The following is a 19,913-nucleotide window of genomic DNA, read 5'->3' as shown; positions in this document are numbered from 1 at the left end:
CGAGGTTTGTAGTCGTATTGTAGTTACACGTATGTTACTGACATCTGATAAACTATTCAAGTGTTACAAGCACTTTTCAGTTATAAATCTGGAATAAAAAATGTAGGGAGGTCAAGGCTTGGGGTCACAGAAAATTCTACTATTACTATTACCTGTACTACTCCTCCTCCTCTTACTACTATTACTACTACCTCTATGCCTTCTAATTATACTACCTCTACTCGTTAGTACTCCTACTACTTATACTATTACCTCTACCATTTCTATTACTAATACTACTACCTCTAATCCTACTACCTCTACTATGCCTACTATTAATACTACCATCTCTAATCCTACTACTAAAACCTCTAATCCTAATGCTAACACCCCTACTTGTACTCCTACTACTAATACTAATACCTGTACTCCTACTACTAATACTAATACCTGTACTCCTACTGCTAAAACCTCTAATCCTACTGCTAATACTACCTGTACTCATACTACTAATACTACTACCTCTAATCCTACTGCTAATACTACTACTACTACAGCTACTCCTACAAATAAAACCTCTAATCCTACTGCTAATACTACCAGTACTACTACTAATACTACTACCTCTGCTGATACTACTAATACTACTACCGCCTCTATTCCTACTACTAATACTACTACATCTACTCCTACTACTAATACTACTACCTGTACTCCAGCTACTAATACTACTACATCTACTCCTACTACTACTACCTGTACTCCTGCTACTAATACTACTACATCTACTACTAATACTAATACTACTACCTGTACTTCTACTACAAATATTACTACCTCTACTATTCCTCCTAATAATACCACTACATCTATCCAACTATTAATACTACCTTTACTGCTACTAAAAATACATCTGCTGCTCCTACTACTACTACTACCTTGACTATTCCTACTACTACTACTACCTCTACTACTAAGTACCACTAATAATACTACCTCAACTATTCCTACTACTATTACTACTACTACTACTACTACTACCTCTGCTCACACTACTAATACTGCTGCCTCAACTATTACTACAACATCTACTCCTTCTACTAGTACCATGCTTACTCCTTCTACTAATACTACGACCTCTGCTCCTGCTACTAATACTACTACCTCTACTACTAATACTACTAATACTAATACTATACTTTAACTTGGGAAGATAACTAACATGAACAGTAATATAAATAAAACTTTTCAAAACCCAGTTTACAAACCTTTGAGTTGAACCTCCGCCTTGGTAGTACAGGGCACTTTCGGCATTGTTATCTGGGAACAGAAAATATATCGTGTTTTAGAGAAAGTCGGCTCATACTTTTGAAATTACAGTGAATTTTGGTCCTTCCCTCTTTAAGAGTCTCACTTTAACAAGCAGAATTTGAAAGACAAAAGCTTGACACATTTGTCAGTTTTCAGTTCCACACAGAGTGCCCCTGGTTCCACAGGTATTTGAAAGGAGCTTTTGGGAATGACGAAATGTTTGTGGGAAATGTTTAAAAGGTCAGAACTGTGTTCAGGAGAAGAGAAAAAGAGGAGCTGTTATAGAGCTTACACACACACACACACACACACACACACACTGTTTCCTTACCATAGCAGTATGAGCGAGGACGAGGAGCAGGAGATTTGGGGGTGCGTCTCACCACACAGAGGCTTGGAGCTGAGACACTGCAGCTATACATCTGACTTGCCTGCTCCTAAATGGACAGTGCATGTTATTAACATTATACCACAGCAGTAGTGCATCCTGAAATCTGATTGGTCAGAAGGTGATTAATTTTTCTATAACGCTACGGCTCTGACAAAGCGTAAGGCAAGGCACAGGTTTACATTAATGCACTTGTTGTAATACATTATCCTTTCTAGTAGTAACAGCTAATTCACAGGGACTTGTAAGCCTAATAATAAATGGATTAAAAATAATGTGTTGTTATGGCAAAATGTAACTACACAACAGATAAAAAGTGTTATTCTTATAATAAATAAAATAATGTACTCCCTGGTAAATTGCTGTGGTATAAGAGGAAAAAAACACTTAAGGATAATTTAATAATGTGAACCATGATAGGATTTATTCAATTTATTCTTCTCAAATGCATCATTCTGGGACTTTTAAATACAGCTAATAATAGAATAATGGCTAAAATAACAGCTAACTAAATCCTTAAACCAGGAGTTCCCAAAGGTTTTGGGCAAACAACCCCAAATGGACATTATGAATTTTCTGCGACCTCCAAGCCTTGACCACTGTACATTTTATTAAAATTTCAGATTTATAATACAGGACTACTGTAACATTTGAACATTTTATTTTGTCAGTAACATACGTATGAATGTGTAATGTAAGTGACTAATAACGCTAATAATATTCCTTGCCCTGACTTATCAGTCTAGTGGGAAGGGTGAGCATGAGCAAGCATATCTTGACACAGCTTTTAAAAAAGTTAAGAGGTGTGTTTGAAAGGCTGCATCTATTTCTACTGTCACATCCAGAGACTCCTAGTTTGGGAAGCCCTGCTTTAACTATTCTGTTGTGTACAGTGACTTTGGCCTTCGTCTATCTTATCAAAAAGACTAGAGTGTAAACAGTGTACAACATTTACATACACACCTCCAGTGGCGAGCAGAGCTGTGGCTGTGTCTCAATCCCAACTTCCTCCTCAGTAAGAGAGGACAAAGAGCCCTCACAAGTGACGGACCTGAGCATGTCTCGAGCTCTGCGGCATCCCAGAGCACCACCCAGTACCAACGCCATCTCCTCCATGTCCAGATCTTCCAAACTGACACTGGCAGTACAACAGAGACAGAGAGAGAGAGTACGGATGATGGAGTAGCTATAAGCTCTTCAGTACTTATACTGAAGCTTGTGAATGAATGTGTGAGTGTGTGTGTGTGTGTACCTGCGTGTGTCGTTGGCCGGGTTTCCCTGCACAGCTGCGCCCGGCTCCCAGCTGTGCCTCCTCCAGGCATCGAGGTGGGCAAAGTGGCGTGTGGCAGGAGAGCGAAAGGTCACGACCCCTGACCTCACAGGAGAGATGGGTGGAGAGGGAAGAGTAGAGCATGGAGAAGGAGCAGGGAAGCAGCCGTGGGGATGAGGGGAGGAAGGAGGAGTGTTTGACATCTAGACAGAGACAGAGGAACAGAAGGCTATAAAATAAAAATAAAACTAACTTTTTTAGTTAAATTAAATTAACTTCTATAAGGTTCAACACAGCCCACTTTATACCTTTTCTAATAGTGGAGCGATACTTTCAATGATTTCTATTAGTAACGTGGCAACTAGTGAACAGAGGCGGGGAGAGCATTCAAACACTACTCTATAAAAGTATAGTTTCAGTAATAAAATATTCACTCAAGTAAATGTAAAAATAGTCATTCAAATAATTTCTTCACTAAGAGCAAGAAGGTCTCAAGTGAAAAAGTAATATAAAAAAATTTAAGATACTTTAAATTTCAGAACAAGCAGAGGTTCTGAAAATAATGAGGTTTGGTTTAAATAAATAAAGACAAAAATAACTCCAATTCTTGGTAATCAAAGCTACAGTTCACACACAGTGTTTGTGTTGAAAATATTTTTTTTTAAAAAAGATGATTATTGAGAAAAGAGAGTCTTATCTCCACACTCTCTTCTCATCTGTTTCTAGTTTCCTCTATGTATTTATACTGTATGCTCTTTTCCCAGTGTTCTGTGCTTCTTGTTATAGCAATAATATGTTATGTTAATATAATGTTTAAGGGTTTATATGTAATGACTCTCGCTCTGTAACAATGATAACAAATGCTGGATCAGCCCTAATAAAAATGTTGAAGGAAACCGAAGTGTTTGAATCTCAAAATGGGCTCCCACTAAGTCATGCCCTCTCTCTCAGAGCCATCGACTCCATAGTCTTTCCACAGTCGTGTCTTCCAATAACCGTCATGTCCTCTGAATCTCTGAATCACATATGACAGCACTGAATATTCCCCTGATGGACTCATGCAATGCCAATTATACTTCAGTTCTCTTTCCAAACTTAAGCCTGACAAGTTTGAAGGAGCCAAATTCATACTACCACTTTTGACAGAAGGAGCTTGTTCACCCATGGACACCCAAGCCTGGCTACCGAAACAGAGATGATCTCCAACCCCCTGAAACAAGTGCTCCCTTTAGCAAGCGAGGAGCTTCCACAAGAAATTTTGGGCGCAGATGGTGGTTGAGTATATCGTATCCGAAACAGTTACAGATGATCAGTCGAGCGAAAGGAAGACAGGATATAAAGAGCAAACAGAAGCCTCTGCTCTCCTATTTGAGACTCATCCAGTTCAGCTTAAGGCCTGCACCGAAGATTACGTTAAGGACGTCGTCACTCCGCCTTCTGGATGCATTGAGGACGCAATCTCACGAATTCGTTAAGGATAGCATTGCTCGAGTGACATCACTGAGGATGCTACTGAAGGTGTCGCTCCTCCTCCTGGCAGATTTAAGGAAGTCGTCACATCACCTTCTGACTAGGACATTGCCACTGAGGCCAAAGCTATCACACCACTTCCTGCTGTCACCAAGAACAACATGCCAACAGCCTAGGGGCAACAGCTCTGGCTGTCCAACTCTGAAGCAAGTGAAAAGGTCGTTCCAGAACTCCCAAACATCTACATTAACCAGCTGGCAAGCTGGTCTGCTGACTCTCTATACACCTGTGCTGACCAGCCTGACTGCTGGTTGTCTGAGCCAGCTGAAAATCTGCCCTGAGTCTTGACCAACCTAACTATAAGTTTCTACAATGTGTAGAATTTGTCAGTCAGTTTTGCCTCGGGTTTCCTGCTTTGTATGCTTCTGGTCCTGTTTCTGATAGCTGTATGGACTTTAATAGTTAAATATATCATTAGTATTGCTTTACCAGGGACAACCATATGTCTCCAGCCATTCTTCTAGCCAAAGACATTACAGCCAGGGGTCCAGGACACTATCACTATCATGAGTTGTGCTTTGGAATCTGTGCATTAAGAAGGGATTCTGTCATGGTTTCCCCTTGCACATTGTGGTTCCCATGGTAACAAACATTAAGTGACTATGTTTAGGTTTTCTCTTTTGGTCCTGTCTCCGCCCCCCTTTAAGCCTTGATTCTTGCTTCCAAGTTTGAGTCTCAGTGTTCTATGCTTCATGTTACAAACCTAGCCTGTGTTAATGTTTAAGGTATTTGATTAACTTTGACTGCCAGTGCAATGTCTCGTGATAAACACTGGATCAGCCATAACAAACATTTTGAGATTTCGCACGTCTGTTCTGCTTCCCACATGTGCACATTACAGAAACCTGCTGGCTGCTCTGCTGTATTTGTTGTATATTTTATTTGTACTCAACCATTTCATTGTAAAGATCTTCTCGTGAGCCTTGCACACACACCTAACATCAGGTTCTTAAACATGTATCAGGCTTTTTGTGTGTCCATTCCCTTAAAGCATAGCTTCTCAACCTTTAGGTAGGAGATGCACATGGGGTGGAGGAGAGTTTTATTTTAGTGCCACTCCAACACCTGCACCTGTATCATGCAGAGTATGGTTGATGTGCGCACAAGCATTTTTTTGTGCTCATTTTTTGCCGTGTGCTGGATATATGCATAGGCATGGTTCCTTAGCTAACAACATCACAAACACTATACTACAAAATACACCGATCAGCCATAGCATTAAAACCTAATGCTATGTGCCTAATATTGTGTAGGTCTTGTGCCACCAAAACAGCTCCGACCCGTCGAGGCGTGGACTCCATAAGATCTCTGAAGGTGTGCTGTTGTATCTGGGACCAAGACGCTAGCAGCAGATCCTTTAAGCTGCAAGGTGGAACTAAGAGGCCCAAACCTGTTCCAGCATGACAATGCCCCTGTGCACAAAGTGAGCTCCAGGAAGACATGGTGTGTGAAGGTTGGAGTGGAAGAACTCGAGTGTCCTGCACAGAGCCCTGACCTCAACCCCACTGACTGCACCCCAGACCTCCTCACCCACATCAGTGCCTGACCTCACCAATGCTCTTGTAGCTGAATGAACACAAATCCCCACAGCCACGCTCCAAAATCTAGTGGAAAGCCTTCCCAGAAGAGTGGAGGGTATAATAACAGCAAAGGGGGAATAAATCTGGAATGGGATCTTCAGGAAGCATATATGGGTGCAATGGTCAGGTGTCCGCAAACCTTTAGGCCATATAGTGTGTATTGGATAATATACAGTTGTATTATTATAAAATCAAAAGAGATAATTTCGACTTTTGTTGGGTAAACCAACCATTAAGTAATAAAGTAGTGAACAGAACATGAACACTATTAATGAGCAATAAAATGTAAGAGCTAAAACAAGGAAGTGCAGCAGGATTGGGAAACACACACACACACACACACACACACACCCACTTCATACCGTGTCTTTCAGGTGTGGCGACTCTTCTGGACCCATTCTCAGACAGCGTCTTCTGAGCTCCCCCTATAGCTCCCACACTGATGTGACCATTTCACTAGTTCTTGTACCCTGCAGGTTAATAAAATAACATTTTTGTAATTTAAAATCCCAGTTCAGTCAGTTCTTCCTGCAGTATCTGGTTTGACTCAACAATAAAATATACAGCTGAGCCAGTGATAACCTGATTTCAAATCACACTCTGCTATTTTAAAGGTGTCCTTATCAAAGGGCAGCCATAAACCTCTTCATCAAATAACCTGTACGACAAATAAGCACGCAGACTCGAGCGTTTCGATCAGTAATAAACCAACCGTCTTTCTTTACTCAGATTCAACAGAAATCATATGATCAGGTCATCTGTTTGCGCTCTTTGTTGTGTCAATACAGAGGTGTCTGAGAATCATGGAATAAACAGAGCTATCATACACTAGCATGCTGTCACAGTTTGTTAACACAGTGGGGCATGCTGTTATAGGAAATGAATCAATGGCAAGATGGTGTCACGTGTTACCACCCTGAAGTTTATTATTTTCCAATGACACCACATCCCATTTGATTCCTGGTATCATTTGTGTCATAGCTATAAACAGTCAGTCACCAGCCTCAGATCTGAGAATTCAACAGTGCTGTGAATAAGATTTATCCTGCTAGCAGATCCTCATTTCTCACAGTCCTTGTTTCATAGTAGTTACTGAATAATATGCTTGAAGATATAAACACGTGATTAATAAGCGGATTGGTCAGAGTATTATAGCGGTAAAATTGATTTAAAAGCCATTATCCGATCCTTCTAAAAATGCTTGGCAGCCTCAAGACACAATCCAGTGAGGTAATATGCAATGAGTTCACAAATATATATGAATAATAATTATTTTATTGAGTGAAACTGATTACATTTTAGACCTTAAAGGTAATTTTTAATGTGAATGGATTTCTATATGAGAGTGTGTAATGTATGATGTTTTGCGCCATTTTAAACATTTACAGTTAACAAACAAAGATAAACACACTCCATACTTTTATAACCTTCCTCTTCATGTTCATTGCTTTCATATACTGTTAAAAAAAACTCATTTATCCTTTCCACGTGCCTCATATCAACAACATATGGACTGTATATGACTACTCAGCACAACACTTTCCCACACAAACACACACACACACACACACACACACACACAGCTACATCAAAGCTATTATTTGAAGAGTAGTGCCATAATAAGCATGTGAGTATGGACACGTGTGCATGCAAACTTGCAAAGAGCATACCATTTAATCAGTCAGAAAACACACCGGTGATAAGCCTGTTATTACCTCCATGCGTGCGGACACACACACACACACACACACACACACACACACACACCTAGAGAGAGAATACAGATACAGGAAAAGGTAGCGATAAAGACAGAAAGTGTGTTATAGGTTATAAAGGTTTCCCAACAAACCAGAACAACAATCTGAGCACAAAACTGATTCTTATTAACAATTAAATGTTTAAGTGACATTTACTGTGAAATGCAAATCAATTAGCTTTAATTACATTTGTTAGGTTGAATACTTAAATACTTAAATGCATCATTCAGCTAATCAGTTAAGTGGAAAAATATCAAATCAAACATTCTCTTTTACATGAGTTGTGTAATCAAATATTAAAATAATGGACATTGATAATCAAATAGCATAAAACAAGGTTTTGGGGCTAAATCGTTTTACGTGTACTTAAGTGAAATAAAACTCTGCATATCTGTGTTGTTATACAAAACTGTTTAAATACTATGTCATGATAATGTAATCATGTTACCTCACTGTGAAGGCAGCCAGCAAGCTTCTCCTCTCAACACACCCAAACTCTTCCTCTCACACTCACTATCCTTAACCCTAACTCTCCCTGCCTCTCTTTTCTTGCCCTCTTTTTCCCTCCTGCTTTTTCTTTTACTCCCTCCCAAACCTAGTCCTTCTCCTCCTTCCTTCCTGAAACATTTGCTCTGTCTTCCTTTCCTGTGCTTCCTGTGTCTCTCTCTGTATCTCCCTCCCTCTGAAAATTCCTAAAATCTCAGCTGAGTTCCAAACAAAAAGGCTCAGTTTTCCAACAAGTATGTATTCTACAGCGACAGAAACATAACAGGCCCTGTATCTGTATGTTATACACGGCCTCGGCGTTACTGTAAAACTGCAGCTAAACCTGATGTGCTACTTTAATACATCATGTAAGTGCAAAAGAAAAAGAAAACTTACCAAGTTGCTTCCTACAAATGCTGTTTCTTTAACTTCTTATTCCTTTTTTCTCCTCCTTTCCTACTGCTTTCCCTCCCTTCATTCACAATCCATCCATCATAATTCTGACGTAACACTTACACCACTGTCCCTCTCCCAAAGTGCAAACACTCAATGGAGGCGATGATGTGTCACAGCAAACTGGAAGACGCCCGCAGTGTGAGTGAGTGTGTGTGTGTGTGTGTGTGTGTGTGTGTGTGTGTGTGTGTATGTGTGTGTGTGTGTGTGTTCCGGGTCAGTGAAGCCTGCAGGTGCATCTTGAGGACATTAAAGCTCGATTCATGACTCAAGCTACGCTCGTCTCCTTAGAAACCAGATTAGCATTAAAAACAGAGGCGAATGAATATCTTCTTAATGAAGGCTTCATGTTTATCTGCAGCTCACAAACCCAGGACTCATTTAACATTCTTTTTTTTTTTACCAGCAAGTATTCCCTCTAAATCCTAAAGCAAATTAAAAGCAAAATGTACTTTTTACTACATGAACGGGTAATACGAGGGTTAACACACCCATCAGCCAAACATTAAAACCACCTGCCTAATATTGTGTAGGCCCCCCTTTTCCCACCAAAACAGCTCTGACCCATCGAGGAATGAACTCCACAAGACCTCAGAAAGTGTGCTGTGGTATCTGGCACCAAGACGTTAGCAGCAGATCCTTTAAGTTCTGTAACTTGTAAGGTGGGGCGGATCAAATATTTTTGTCCAGCACATCCCACAGATGCTAGATTGGATTGAGATCGGGGGAATTTGGAGGCCAATCAAACTTTGAACTACGAACTATTGTTCTTAGTTCAACCTTGAACTATCTTCCTCAAACCATTCTTGAACAATTTTTGCACTGTGGTAGGACGCATTATCCTGCTGAAAGAGGCCACTGCCATTAGGGATTACAGTTGCCATGAAGGGGTGTATTTGGTCTGCAGCCATGTTTAGGTAGGTGGTACATGTTAAAGTAACATCCACATGAATGCCAGGACCCAAGGTTTCCCAGCAGAACATTACCCAGAGCATCACACTGCCTCCGCCAGCTTGCCTTCTTCCCATAGTGCATCCTGGTGCCATCTCTTCCCCAGGTAAGTGACGCACACATTTGGTTTCTTCCATTTCTTCCAACTTCTTCCATTGCTCCATGGTCCAGTTCTGATGCTAACGTTCTGATGCCCATTGTAGGCACTTTCAGCGGTGGTCAGGGGTCAGCATGGGCACTCTGACCGGTCTGCCGCTACACAGCCACATACGCAGCAAGCTGCAATACACTGTATGTTCTTACACCTTTCTGTCATAGCCAGCTGTAACTTTTTCAGCAATTTGTGCTACAGTAGCTCTTCTGTGGGATCGGAGCAGACAGGCTATCCTTCGCATCAGTGAGCCTTGGGCGCCCATGACCCTGTCCCCGGTTCCCCGGTTGTCCTTCCTTGGACCACTTTTGGTAGGTACTAACCACTGCCTACCGGGAACACCCCACAAGACCTTTGCCATTTTGGAGATGCTCTGACCCAGTTGTCTAGCCAACACAATTTGGCCCTTGTCAAAGTCACTCAGATCCTTACACTTGCCCAATTTTCCTGCTTCCATCACATCAACTTTGAGAACGGATTGTTCACTCGCTGCCTAATATATCTCAAACCTTGACAGGTGCCATTGTAACAAGATAATGAATGTTATTCACTTGTCAGTGGTTTTAATGTTATGGTTGATCAGTGTATATCAGTACCTACTTACTATGCATCAGCAAAAATGGTGGCATTAACTTAAATGGCAAAAAAACTGAAGCAGGCAGAGAAAAAAAACTAAATTTTACCACAAAAGCGTATGTCAGTGGACATGATTTTTTCAGCCAAGCAACAGTAAAAAAAAAAAAAAAAAAAACAAAGAAGCAAAAGATGTAACCACTACCTAATTAACTTAATTAACAGCTCCTCCATTTTCTTCATCAACCAAAGACCACAGCCCCGCCCACTTGCTTTCTATTGGCTCACAAATCTGAAGCTAGTGAATACACAAGTTAAAATTTTTATATAAAGTTGGCACAAAACTGACCATCTTTCACATCCCATATCCTTTCACCTTCACTGAATTGCCTTGCACTGGTTCTGACTGCTGCATTACCTGAAAAAGCCAAAAGCTTGAAAAAAAAAAATACTGAAGATTAGAAAGACATCACCTCGTCTTTTTCCAATCTTTAGCTATCCTGTCTGGGTGAATCCTTATCCACTGTAGCCTCAGACTCCTGAACCTGATCTTCAGCAGTTGTCAAGGTTTGACGTGTTGTGTGTGTGTTCAGAGATGCTTTTCTGCTCATCACGGTTGTAAAGAGTGGTTATTTGAGTTACTGTAGCCTTCCTGTCAGCTCAAACCAGTCTGGCCATGCTCCTCTGATCTCTCCAATCAACAAAGCGTCAACAAAACTGACGCTCACTGGATGTTTTTTTTTTTCAGCACCATTCTGTAAAACACTGTTGTGTGTGAAAATCCCAGGAGATCAGCAGTTTCTGAAATACCTTAAACCAGCCCAACAAGCATGCCACAGTCACTCAGATGATATTTTTTCTCCATTCCAATGCTTGATATGAACATTAACTAAAGCTCTTGACCTCCATGTGCATGATTTTATGCATTACATTGCTGCCACGTGACTGGATGATAAATTGGTGGATAATAAATGAGAATTTTACAAGCTATTAAAACTCTGCTGATTGTATACGTCAATATGTAACCAATGTTACTAATGCAGCATCAGTAGGGAAATAAATTCTTTGGTGGGAAGCTGCTCGAATTTTAAAACAGACTTGCTTTTAACCTTTAATGCAAAAATGCAGTTTTCTCTCATGTTTTTTCTGCTCATCACAGAACATTCCAATGCATGATATATGTCTATATGTATGCTCATAGTTTTCATAGCTTTATAGTTTCTTTATATTTATGCTTCTCATTTCATAAGTTTCTCTTCTCTCTTTTACTTTCTTATCTTACCTTACAATGTTTAACCTATTAATATTATTTTTATTTCTCGTATTTTGCTGTTATTACGTGTAAACCCATGGTACTTGGCAATAAAGGTGATTCTGACTCTGATGTTTAAACTCCATATGTGTTTAAACTTTTATAGCACATTTGAAGGTAATATTTCGTTATATATATATACTGCAAGCATAACGGTATGTAGCAGTACAACTTTAACACTATACTGTTACACATTATTCTATAACATAGTAACTATCCTTATTAAAGTGTATCGTCATATCACACCACGACTGCAGGCGCTTGGTGTAAATACAAACAGCTGTAAAATATATGAACGCAGCTGTGCTTTGGGGGAAACTGCTCTACAACTAAGATCTCGGTATTCTCGCGTCTATAAGCTTTTCCATTTGTTCTGATGAACAAATAAAAGTGAAAGATATAGAGAAAGTTTAGGAAAACTCACCACTCATCTTCCTGGCCCTAGACCCTCCTGGCTTGTGCTGTGTTGGGTTTTTTTTTGTTTTCTTCACCTCTGTGACAGTCTGTCCATCCCCCGGTCACCTCCTGTGCCATCACTCACTCCGTGACCGTGAACACGCCCTCCCCCGTTCCTCTTTTGTGTCTCTCTCTGTCTACTTCTCCCTTCCTCCCTTTCTTATTCATTGAGAAAGTGTGGACACTAGGGGTCCTGACTGCAGTCAGGTCCAAATATCCACTAATGAGCACCTTATCTTTTTTTTTTTTAATCAAAATACAAGATCTTTTTTTATTAGCTTACAGAAGTCAAAAAGAGTTCATTCTTCTCATTGTCACTCTCATTCTCAATGCAGGTATCGTTCATAACAATTCGTTATTCGTTCATAACAAAACTTTTTTTTTTTTGCCAAGGAAGTAGTTTGAAGAAATGAAGCAAATGGCATGTGGCATTCACTTCAGAGGAGTGATGTGAGTAAACGCACATGTCTACACAGGAGATGCTGAAGTTGCTCTTCTGTCCTGCGTTAGGATCAGCTGCTAGCTGTCTGCACGTTTTGACACCACTCCCATTCAAAAGTTCCTCTCCCAATGCCAATAAACCCCCCGAGCGGCTCATTACTTCACTATCATTTCCTTTTATGGCTTTATCACAGCTGGCCTTGCACACACACACACACACACACACACGGTTCAGGGGCGCTATTAGCAAGAGATTTCCATGTTCTGTTCTGTACAAATCTGTTTTGTCCATTGAGTTTGTTACTCCCTTCAGCGAGTTTTTCTTGCCTCTATTTTAGTAGTTATCAAGTCATTATCATTTACTATTTATCCATTTTATGGACTTTTTTTCAGAGTCCGATCTGAAAGAGCGGACAGTTCTACAAATACTGGAGAGCTTCTATCAAGTAATGCCTGGAGGCAGAACAGAGACAGTCACTACTGAGAGTGCTTGTACTCAGACATGTTACAACCGAGTCTATTTTTAATGTCATACCAACCATACACAAGTGTAGAGCACAACAAAAGGAGTGACTGCAACAAATGTAAGCCAAGTGCACAGTTATAAGCAGAACATGTGATAGCTGATAAGTGAAGTGCATGATGATTCAAATGGAAAGGAGTGCTTTATCTGTTCTCTTCTAACCCTTGTTTCCTCTGGTGCTAATCTCTTAACTCTGTCTCTACATGAGGTCATGTTTTCAAAACAGTGCTTTTCAGATAGGAAACTATCACTCACTTAGCAGGAGCTTCAATGCGTCTCTCGCGCCCGGTTCAGATTTGGTTTTAACATCCATCTCAGGTGATCCGATCACAAGTGAACAGCCGTTCACAACTGGAAACCTCAAACGAAGTGTTTTTGTTTGATGTCATTTCCTAATTAAATCATTAGGCGCTTAGATTGGTTGATAAAATATTCCATGCATGAGGATTAAAATAATCCTCAGTCCCTCACAAATCCACTCTAATAAACCTGACCACAATGTACATGGCTATAAACACAAACATATCATATATATGTATATATATATAGTGTTCCTGTATTATTATTATTATTATTATTGAGTATCCTGCTTTATTATAACAAATACTCTTGAACCATATAACAATGTTTCCTTTGACAGTGCCTTCATACTCAAAATATTCTTACAAACGCTATACATTTTAAATTATTTCATTTCAAAGTGAGCTGTAATGTTAAAAAGTAACACCATACCGTTCATTTTGTGTATTAAATGCGTACTAAAACACACACTTTTCTTAAAGAGCCTAGTTATTTCACTGAGGTGCTAAAATCATCTTTTTATATATATACTTTTTATATATATTATCACAAATAAAGACTAGCTGCTGGAATAAATCGATCAATTCTCTGACATGAATATCTTGACATGAAAGAGCTTATGTTAAGAATGGGAAGACGAAGCTCACATATGAGAGGAGACTGAAATGTAGAGATTTAATAAATATAACGTAACGCCCAAGCCATGGATTAGGTACATCAAATCAACAGCATGGCTGGACCCTTCAAAAGTAGCTCAATTAAAACAGCTCAAAGGAACACCACAAACATGGCAACACTGGTGATTAGGTGGTCTTTTGAAGTTGTCAGGGACGCATCAGGACGCTTTGCCGCTCACTCTACTAGAGTGATGTGGCTACATGCGTCCCAGATCTCCGCACGTGTTCGAGTGATCAGACCAAACGACGCATTTTGAACGTGTTCACACCTGTATGTAGAAGTATCCACTTGTGATCCGATTACCCAAGACGGATATTAACACAAAGTATGAACTGAGCCTCAGTAAACTCAATTACATGTTTGCTACCTCTCTCGGGCCCCTTCTCTAAGTCTGACGTTTCCCAGTTTCCCACACACTTTAATCACTCGCCCTTCCACTAGAAAGACAACCACAGAAAAACCCCTGAACAACAAGAAGATTTCTGTTTGCACACACACACACACGCAAACAAACAACATGAAAATATCATTTTGCAACTAAATTGATCAATGGCACAAAGACACAGAGACAGAAAACAACGGGATATGAGGAAAATATTCTTGATCATGCACTCAAACGTGTTTGTATTACTATCCTTGTGAGGACCTTCCATTAACATTATTACTAATGCAGCTAATTAATGCTATGCCTAAATCTAACCCTAACCTTAACCTTAACCTTAAGTAACCAAAAAACCCTTTTGGCTCTTTTATTTTTTTATTTTTTTATTAATGCTGAATTCTTTGAAGAAAAAAAAGCACAATTTTTCCTTTTGGGAACCAGCCAAATGTTCCCCCAAGGTCAAAAGGTCAGATATTCCTATCCTTGTAAGACATCTGGTCCCTATCAAGATATACAGTGCCTCCTCTACACAAAAAACACACACACACACACACACACACACACACAGTGAGTTATCCTCACCACTGTGATACAGACATGCCTTGCAGTATATTTATGTGTTATGGTTAAAATGGCTGTCACTAAAACAAAACAGAAACACTCATAAACTGATATAAGGAAACAATCAGTGATTAGTTGGGGAGCTGGATATTGTGACCATCTGTAACATCAGTTTTCCAAAAATCTGATGCAGCGATAACAGTTACCTAATAATGTGCAGCGTAGTCTCAGCCTCAGAATCTCCGTCCAAATTACATAGAAAATCTGATGTCTTTTGTACACTTTTCTGGCCACGAGCTTCAGAATCCCTTATTGGCCTGTATATGCAGTTCTATGCACCAACTTTCAGCAGAAAGACAAACTTTTAAAACAGCAACACAGTGAGCCTTTCAGAGCAAGATATCTTCACAAAATTTAAGAAAAAAATAACAGGTTGTTTACTTGTGATCACAACATAACAAGTTGTTTTTTCATGTTCACGACATAAAATAGCTGTTTTCGTGTGAAAACAACTTGTTATTGTCGATATCACAAGAAAACAACTTCTTATGTCATAATCATGAGAAAACAACATATGTCGATATTACAAGAAAACAACTATTTTGTTATGTCGAGATCACAAAAAAATTATGTCATGATCACGAGAAAACAACTTGTTATGTCAGTATGGCGAGAAAACAACTTATGTCAATATTACGAGAAAACAATTTTGCTGTCGAGCTCACGAGAAAACGAGAGAAAAACTACTAATGCATGGCCTCTTATGGCTTCCATACATTTAGAAGTAAGAAGTGCTACTTTGTTTACTGTTTTGTTTACTGTGTTGTTTACTGTTGATGCTATGAGCGGCCATTTTGATTTGACGTGAGGGGGCGTTTTCTTTGTTTTTTTCCAAACTGATGTAGGAATTTTAATATTATATGTTTTAAAACAATGGCAAAAAAAATAGGCTTACATTTATTAAATACACCACAGAAAAACTATTTAATGTGACGTGAATTTAAAAAAAAAAAATCATATTCAAATGTCAGTTTCCAAGCTCCATAATGTGGGGGGGCCCTCACGGGTACAGCACGGTCTGCTTGCCGGTGGAAACGGCGCTGGTTCCGGGTAAGTTGGCGAGCCGAGCCGCGCAGCACCGCCCGGTGGAAAAGAAAAGCGCTCGTAAAGCTCATGAAAAGGACTTGTATCTTTTTATTGCGACCTTTTGGACTGAAGACAAACACCTGTGCTGTGTGCCATGTTTAACTACATTTATTCTCACTAGAGGTTACATTTCGAAGACAAAAAGAATCTCATTAGTATGTTTTTTTTGGGATATTGGAAACTTCTGTGCTATATTTCAGTGTTTAAATACTCAGGGTCCAAAAATAAAAACCAAACTTGTGTATTTGTCTGGAATTTACTATTTCTAATGTAAAGTAAAGTTACCTGTGATGGTTCTAGAAATCTCTCTAGGTGTCTTGGTGGTCTCACTGGGAGCTCTCGTTGGTCTAGAGAAATAAATGAATAAATGAATTATAATATTAATATCCAAAAGTCCACAGGAATAAAAAAGCAGCTGAAAAGTACTCTTCTTCCGAACAAGTTGTGAGTTTGTGCTGTATGAACACCTCTATCTGAGCAGTCCTGAGGTGGGCTGTGTTAGTCATAACACGCTGTTATCTACTGCCTCATGAGCCTCGCTGCCCAGGTTGCCAGATTGGACATTATTGCTCGGTTCACACCTGACAGGTTTCATTTGTGTTGAACTTTTGAACTAATGAAGTCCCTCAGATGAAGGGTGTTCTGACAATCTGTCCTACCTCCTCAGAGAGATCTACCGGTAGTTCAAGCAGGGTCAGTCCTATGTTCCGAGGGTCCTATGTTCCCCGCATATGCCCCACATGGCACTTAATGAACACATGAGGTTCTATGTTGCCCACTTCACTATTCTGTTAACGCATATTAAGTAAACTTTTCAGAAGGTTTTATGTAGTCAGGACTCATTTTCCCAGGGAACTGGGGAACCTAGGATCCTTTGTCATGTGTTCATTATGTGCCATATAAATCTGGGGGACATAGGACCCCTGGAACATAGGGCCCGGGAACATATGACCCCTGGAACATAGGGCCCGGGAACATAGGACCCTGGAATGTAGATACGCTTTCCGGGTAGTGCATCCTGTCAGGCTCAAAATACCCATCCGAATGTACTACTATCCTAATAAAAAAGTTCAAATCAGGGATACTGCATCCTGTCAAGCCCAATATGCCGATCAGAATGTACTACCATCTTAATAAAAAAGGTCAAATCAGGGGTAGGGCTTCCTGTCAGGCTCAAAATGCCCATCAGATTGTACTACCATCTTAATAAAAAAGGTCAAATCAGAGGTAGTGCAAAAAACAGATTGTGCATTTGTATGGGAAAATGCAGAAATTATTATATCCATAATGGAAAGATTCGTTTTAGCAATTACAATAGTATTTTAATTTGGCAAGATTGATTATACTCACACATTCTTTGAGACTTCATGCTTTTGAAGGCAATGTAACTCAAAATTATGGGCGGGTCTTCAGATATAGCGTTTCCAAGCTTGATAACGTATTGTGCATGCGCACTGCGTGTGGGCAGCACATTCTGAGAAGTAGCACAGATTATTAGGACACCTGGCTAAAGCCCTGTTTGGACTGGATTAGTTCATCACCCTTCCAAAAAACCCTACAGGAATCCTGCAGGAATATTGAGCAGATATCCTACAGGAATTTCCATCTTATTTTCCTGTAGAAATATTTTCCTGCAGGAATTCTATGAAGAAAAAAAAATGCAGGAATTATATCCTCCAGGAATTATGTTCTGCAGGTCTGTTTAAAACACACACTTCCTGCAGGACTATTGTGCAGGATAGATCTGAACTTCTGCAGGACATGGCGAGTGTATGTATCCTGCTCTCTGATAACTCTCACATCCAGATAGCATCCACATAGCAATAAAATGACCACCGGAGGATCACCATGGATTTTTGTGTCACGTTGTCATACGATCACGCTCCATTCGCAACATGGCGTCCAAGCAGTTGAAGAAGCACTGGAGTAGAGAAGAGATGCTGGCTCTTATTTCAGTTTCGGGTGAATCAAAGTTCCAGCAACAATTTGAACACACAATAAAACAATAATAATTAAAAAAAATCAAAATCAGTATTTTTTTTGTGATTTGTGATCAGAATTGTTTAATATCTGGGAGAGAGTCACTGAAGCACACACTATGACGTTAATACCTCTGCTAAAAAAAAAAACCCTCATAGAATTTGTAATGGTTTTAATGTTTATAATGAGAATTGTATTGGTTTTAATGGTCCCTGTGGGTCTCTACTGGTAATTTGTTGCCTTCTATTGATGGCATGTTATGTCTACTGGATACCATTAAGGACCAATAATGGTAATGCTAATGGTTTTAATGGTTAGTTTTAATGGTGCAGTAGCGTCTTTGGAGCCAGAGCATGTGCAGTTGGACATTGGGTCCGTCTCTCTCTTGCCCATATTAGTGATGGACACTGTAATTGAGTGTGCATGGTGTGAAATATTACCTGAAGTGCAATTTAAGATGGCACACTGGCTAATTCAAACTGTAAGCACAGCATTATTAATTAATATGTAAAATGGTAAATTGTAGTCATATAAGTTTGCAAGTATATTAATTTTACTACTGTCAGGAAAAGATTTTAGAGCTTTGAGTCATGACTGAGCGACAATTTGCTAGCTAGCTGACATTGGCTAATCCATCATGTTAAAGTAATGTAAGTATTCATAAGAAGAAAATTTACACTCCACACAACCTATTTTTTGAGTAAAAAATGGTGGATTTAAAGGCTGGTTAAAATGGAACCTTATCTTATTAACCATTACCATTCTTGTTCCCAGCAGTATTTAAAACAAAACAAAGTTATTCTCAATGCTCTCAGCATTAGATAAAGATAGAAAGTAGGCTATTAATACTTTGATAAATAAAACCTAATACACATTTTCATTACATGGATAAACGTTTCATCACACTGTAGAACTAGCAACACCAAATAACACTCGCCAATAGTTTGAAGTTGGGTTTGTTCTCAGTTGGGTCATTACCCAGAGGACAAATATGCTGTAATATTTGACTTCAGACTACAAATGTTATGTCAATGCTGACTGCCTTCATTAAAATCTTGGACGCTGTGGAACAAAAACTGAAAATCTGAAGAATACTTCAAAAACTTGGACACGTTTCTTTTTTTGTGACTTTATATGACATAGGATAATACTGTATATATGTAATGTATATATTGTATATATGTAACTATACGTAGTAAGAAATTTCTATACTGTATCCTAAATCTAACTCTAACCTTAACCTCAGTAACCACAAAGAAATATTTTTAAACTTTTACTTTAAAAAAGCAACACACAGCTTATATAAAAAGCACTTTATACAACAGTTATTTCCGGTCCACTAATTTGATTGGTCGAGCGCATGCCAAGAGTGCTTATATTTAGTCTAACCACACTGGGATGCTTTAATGTGTGTATCACTCTGCTAGTCTGTCTTCGAAACAGTTACTGCAGTAGAGTTAGCGACATCATCAGCAGACATGGCAAACGTTTTCAGTAATATAACTTTTGACTTACAATATGAAAGATAATCAGATGAAGATGAAATGGAAGAATGGACACCAATTTCACCGGAAGCACCTTTAACGGGAATGTACACATCAATGTGAGCTAGCTAGCCAGTTATCTGACGTGCTATAAAGTGCGTGTGACTCCTTCAGGATCTATTTCCATTAGCGGAGCAAAATAGACAGAACATTTGGCCATA

The 19,913-nt window shown here is 39.4% G+C and overlaps 1 protein-coding gene across 10 annotated transcripts in view; it reads right to left on the bottom strand.

Moving 5' to 3' along the window:
• arhgef1a (Rho guanine nucleotide exchange factor (GEF) 1a) overlaps positions 1-16,711 on the bottom strand; it is a 77,887-nt gene extending 61,176 nt beyond the window's left edge. The window contains exons 1-7 of one of the 10 annotated variants that reach the window (XM_053231528.1): positions 16,696-16,711; positions 16,514-16,575; positions 6,421-6,528; positions 2,931-3,151; positions 2,642-2,816; positions 1,622-1,727; positions 1,248-1,299 (exon numbers count right to left, since the gene is read on the bottom strand). In XM_053231528.1, the coding sequence (XP_053087503.1) occupies positions 1,248-1,299; positions 1,622-1,727; positions 2,642-2,816; positions 2,931-3,151; positions 6,421-6,456 (590 nt within the window). In that variant the 5' untranslated portion in view covers positions 6,457-6,528; positions 16,514-16,575; positions 16,696-16,711. The other 9 variants (XM_053231537.1, XM_053231527.1, XM_053231534.1 and 6 more) reach the window with 9 other exon arrangements.
• Between the last annotated feature and the right edge of the window lie 3,202 nt (positions 16,712-19,913).

Source organism: Pangasianodon hypophthalmus, chromosome 29, assembly GCF_027358585.1.
Source record: "Pangasianodon hypophthalmus isolate fPanHyp1 chromosome 29, fPanHyp1.pri, whole genome shotgun sequence".
In the NCBI taxonomy this organism is placed as follows: Eukaryota; Metazoa; Chordata; class Actinopteri; order Siluriformes; family Pangasiidae; genus Pangasianodon; species Pangasianodon hypophthalmus.
This window is presented reverse-complemented; position numbering and strand designations above follow the sequence as displayed.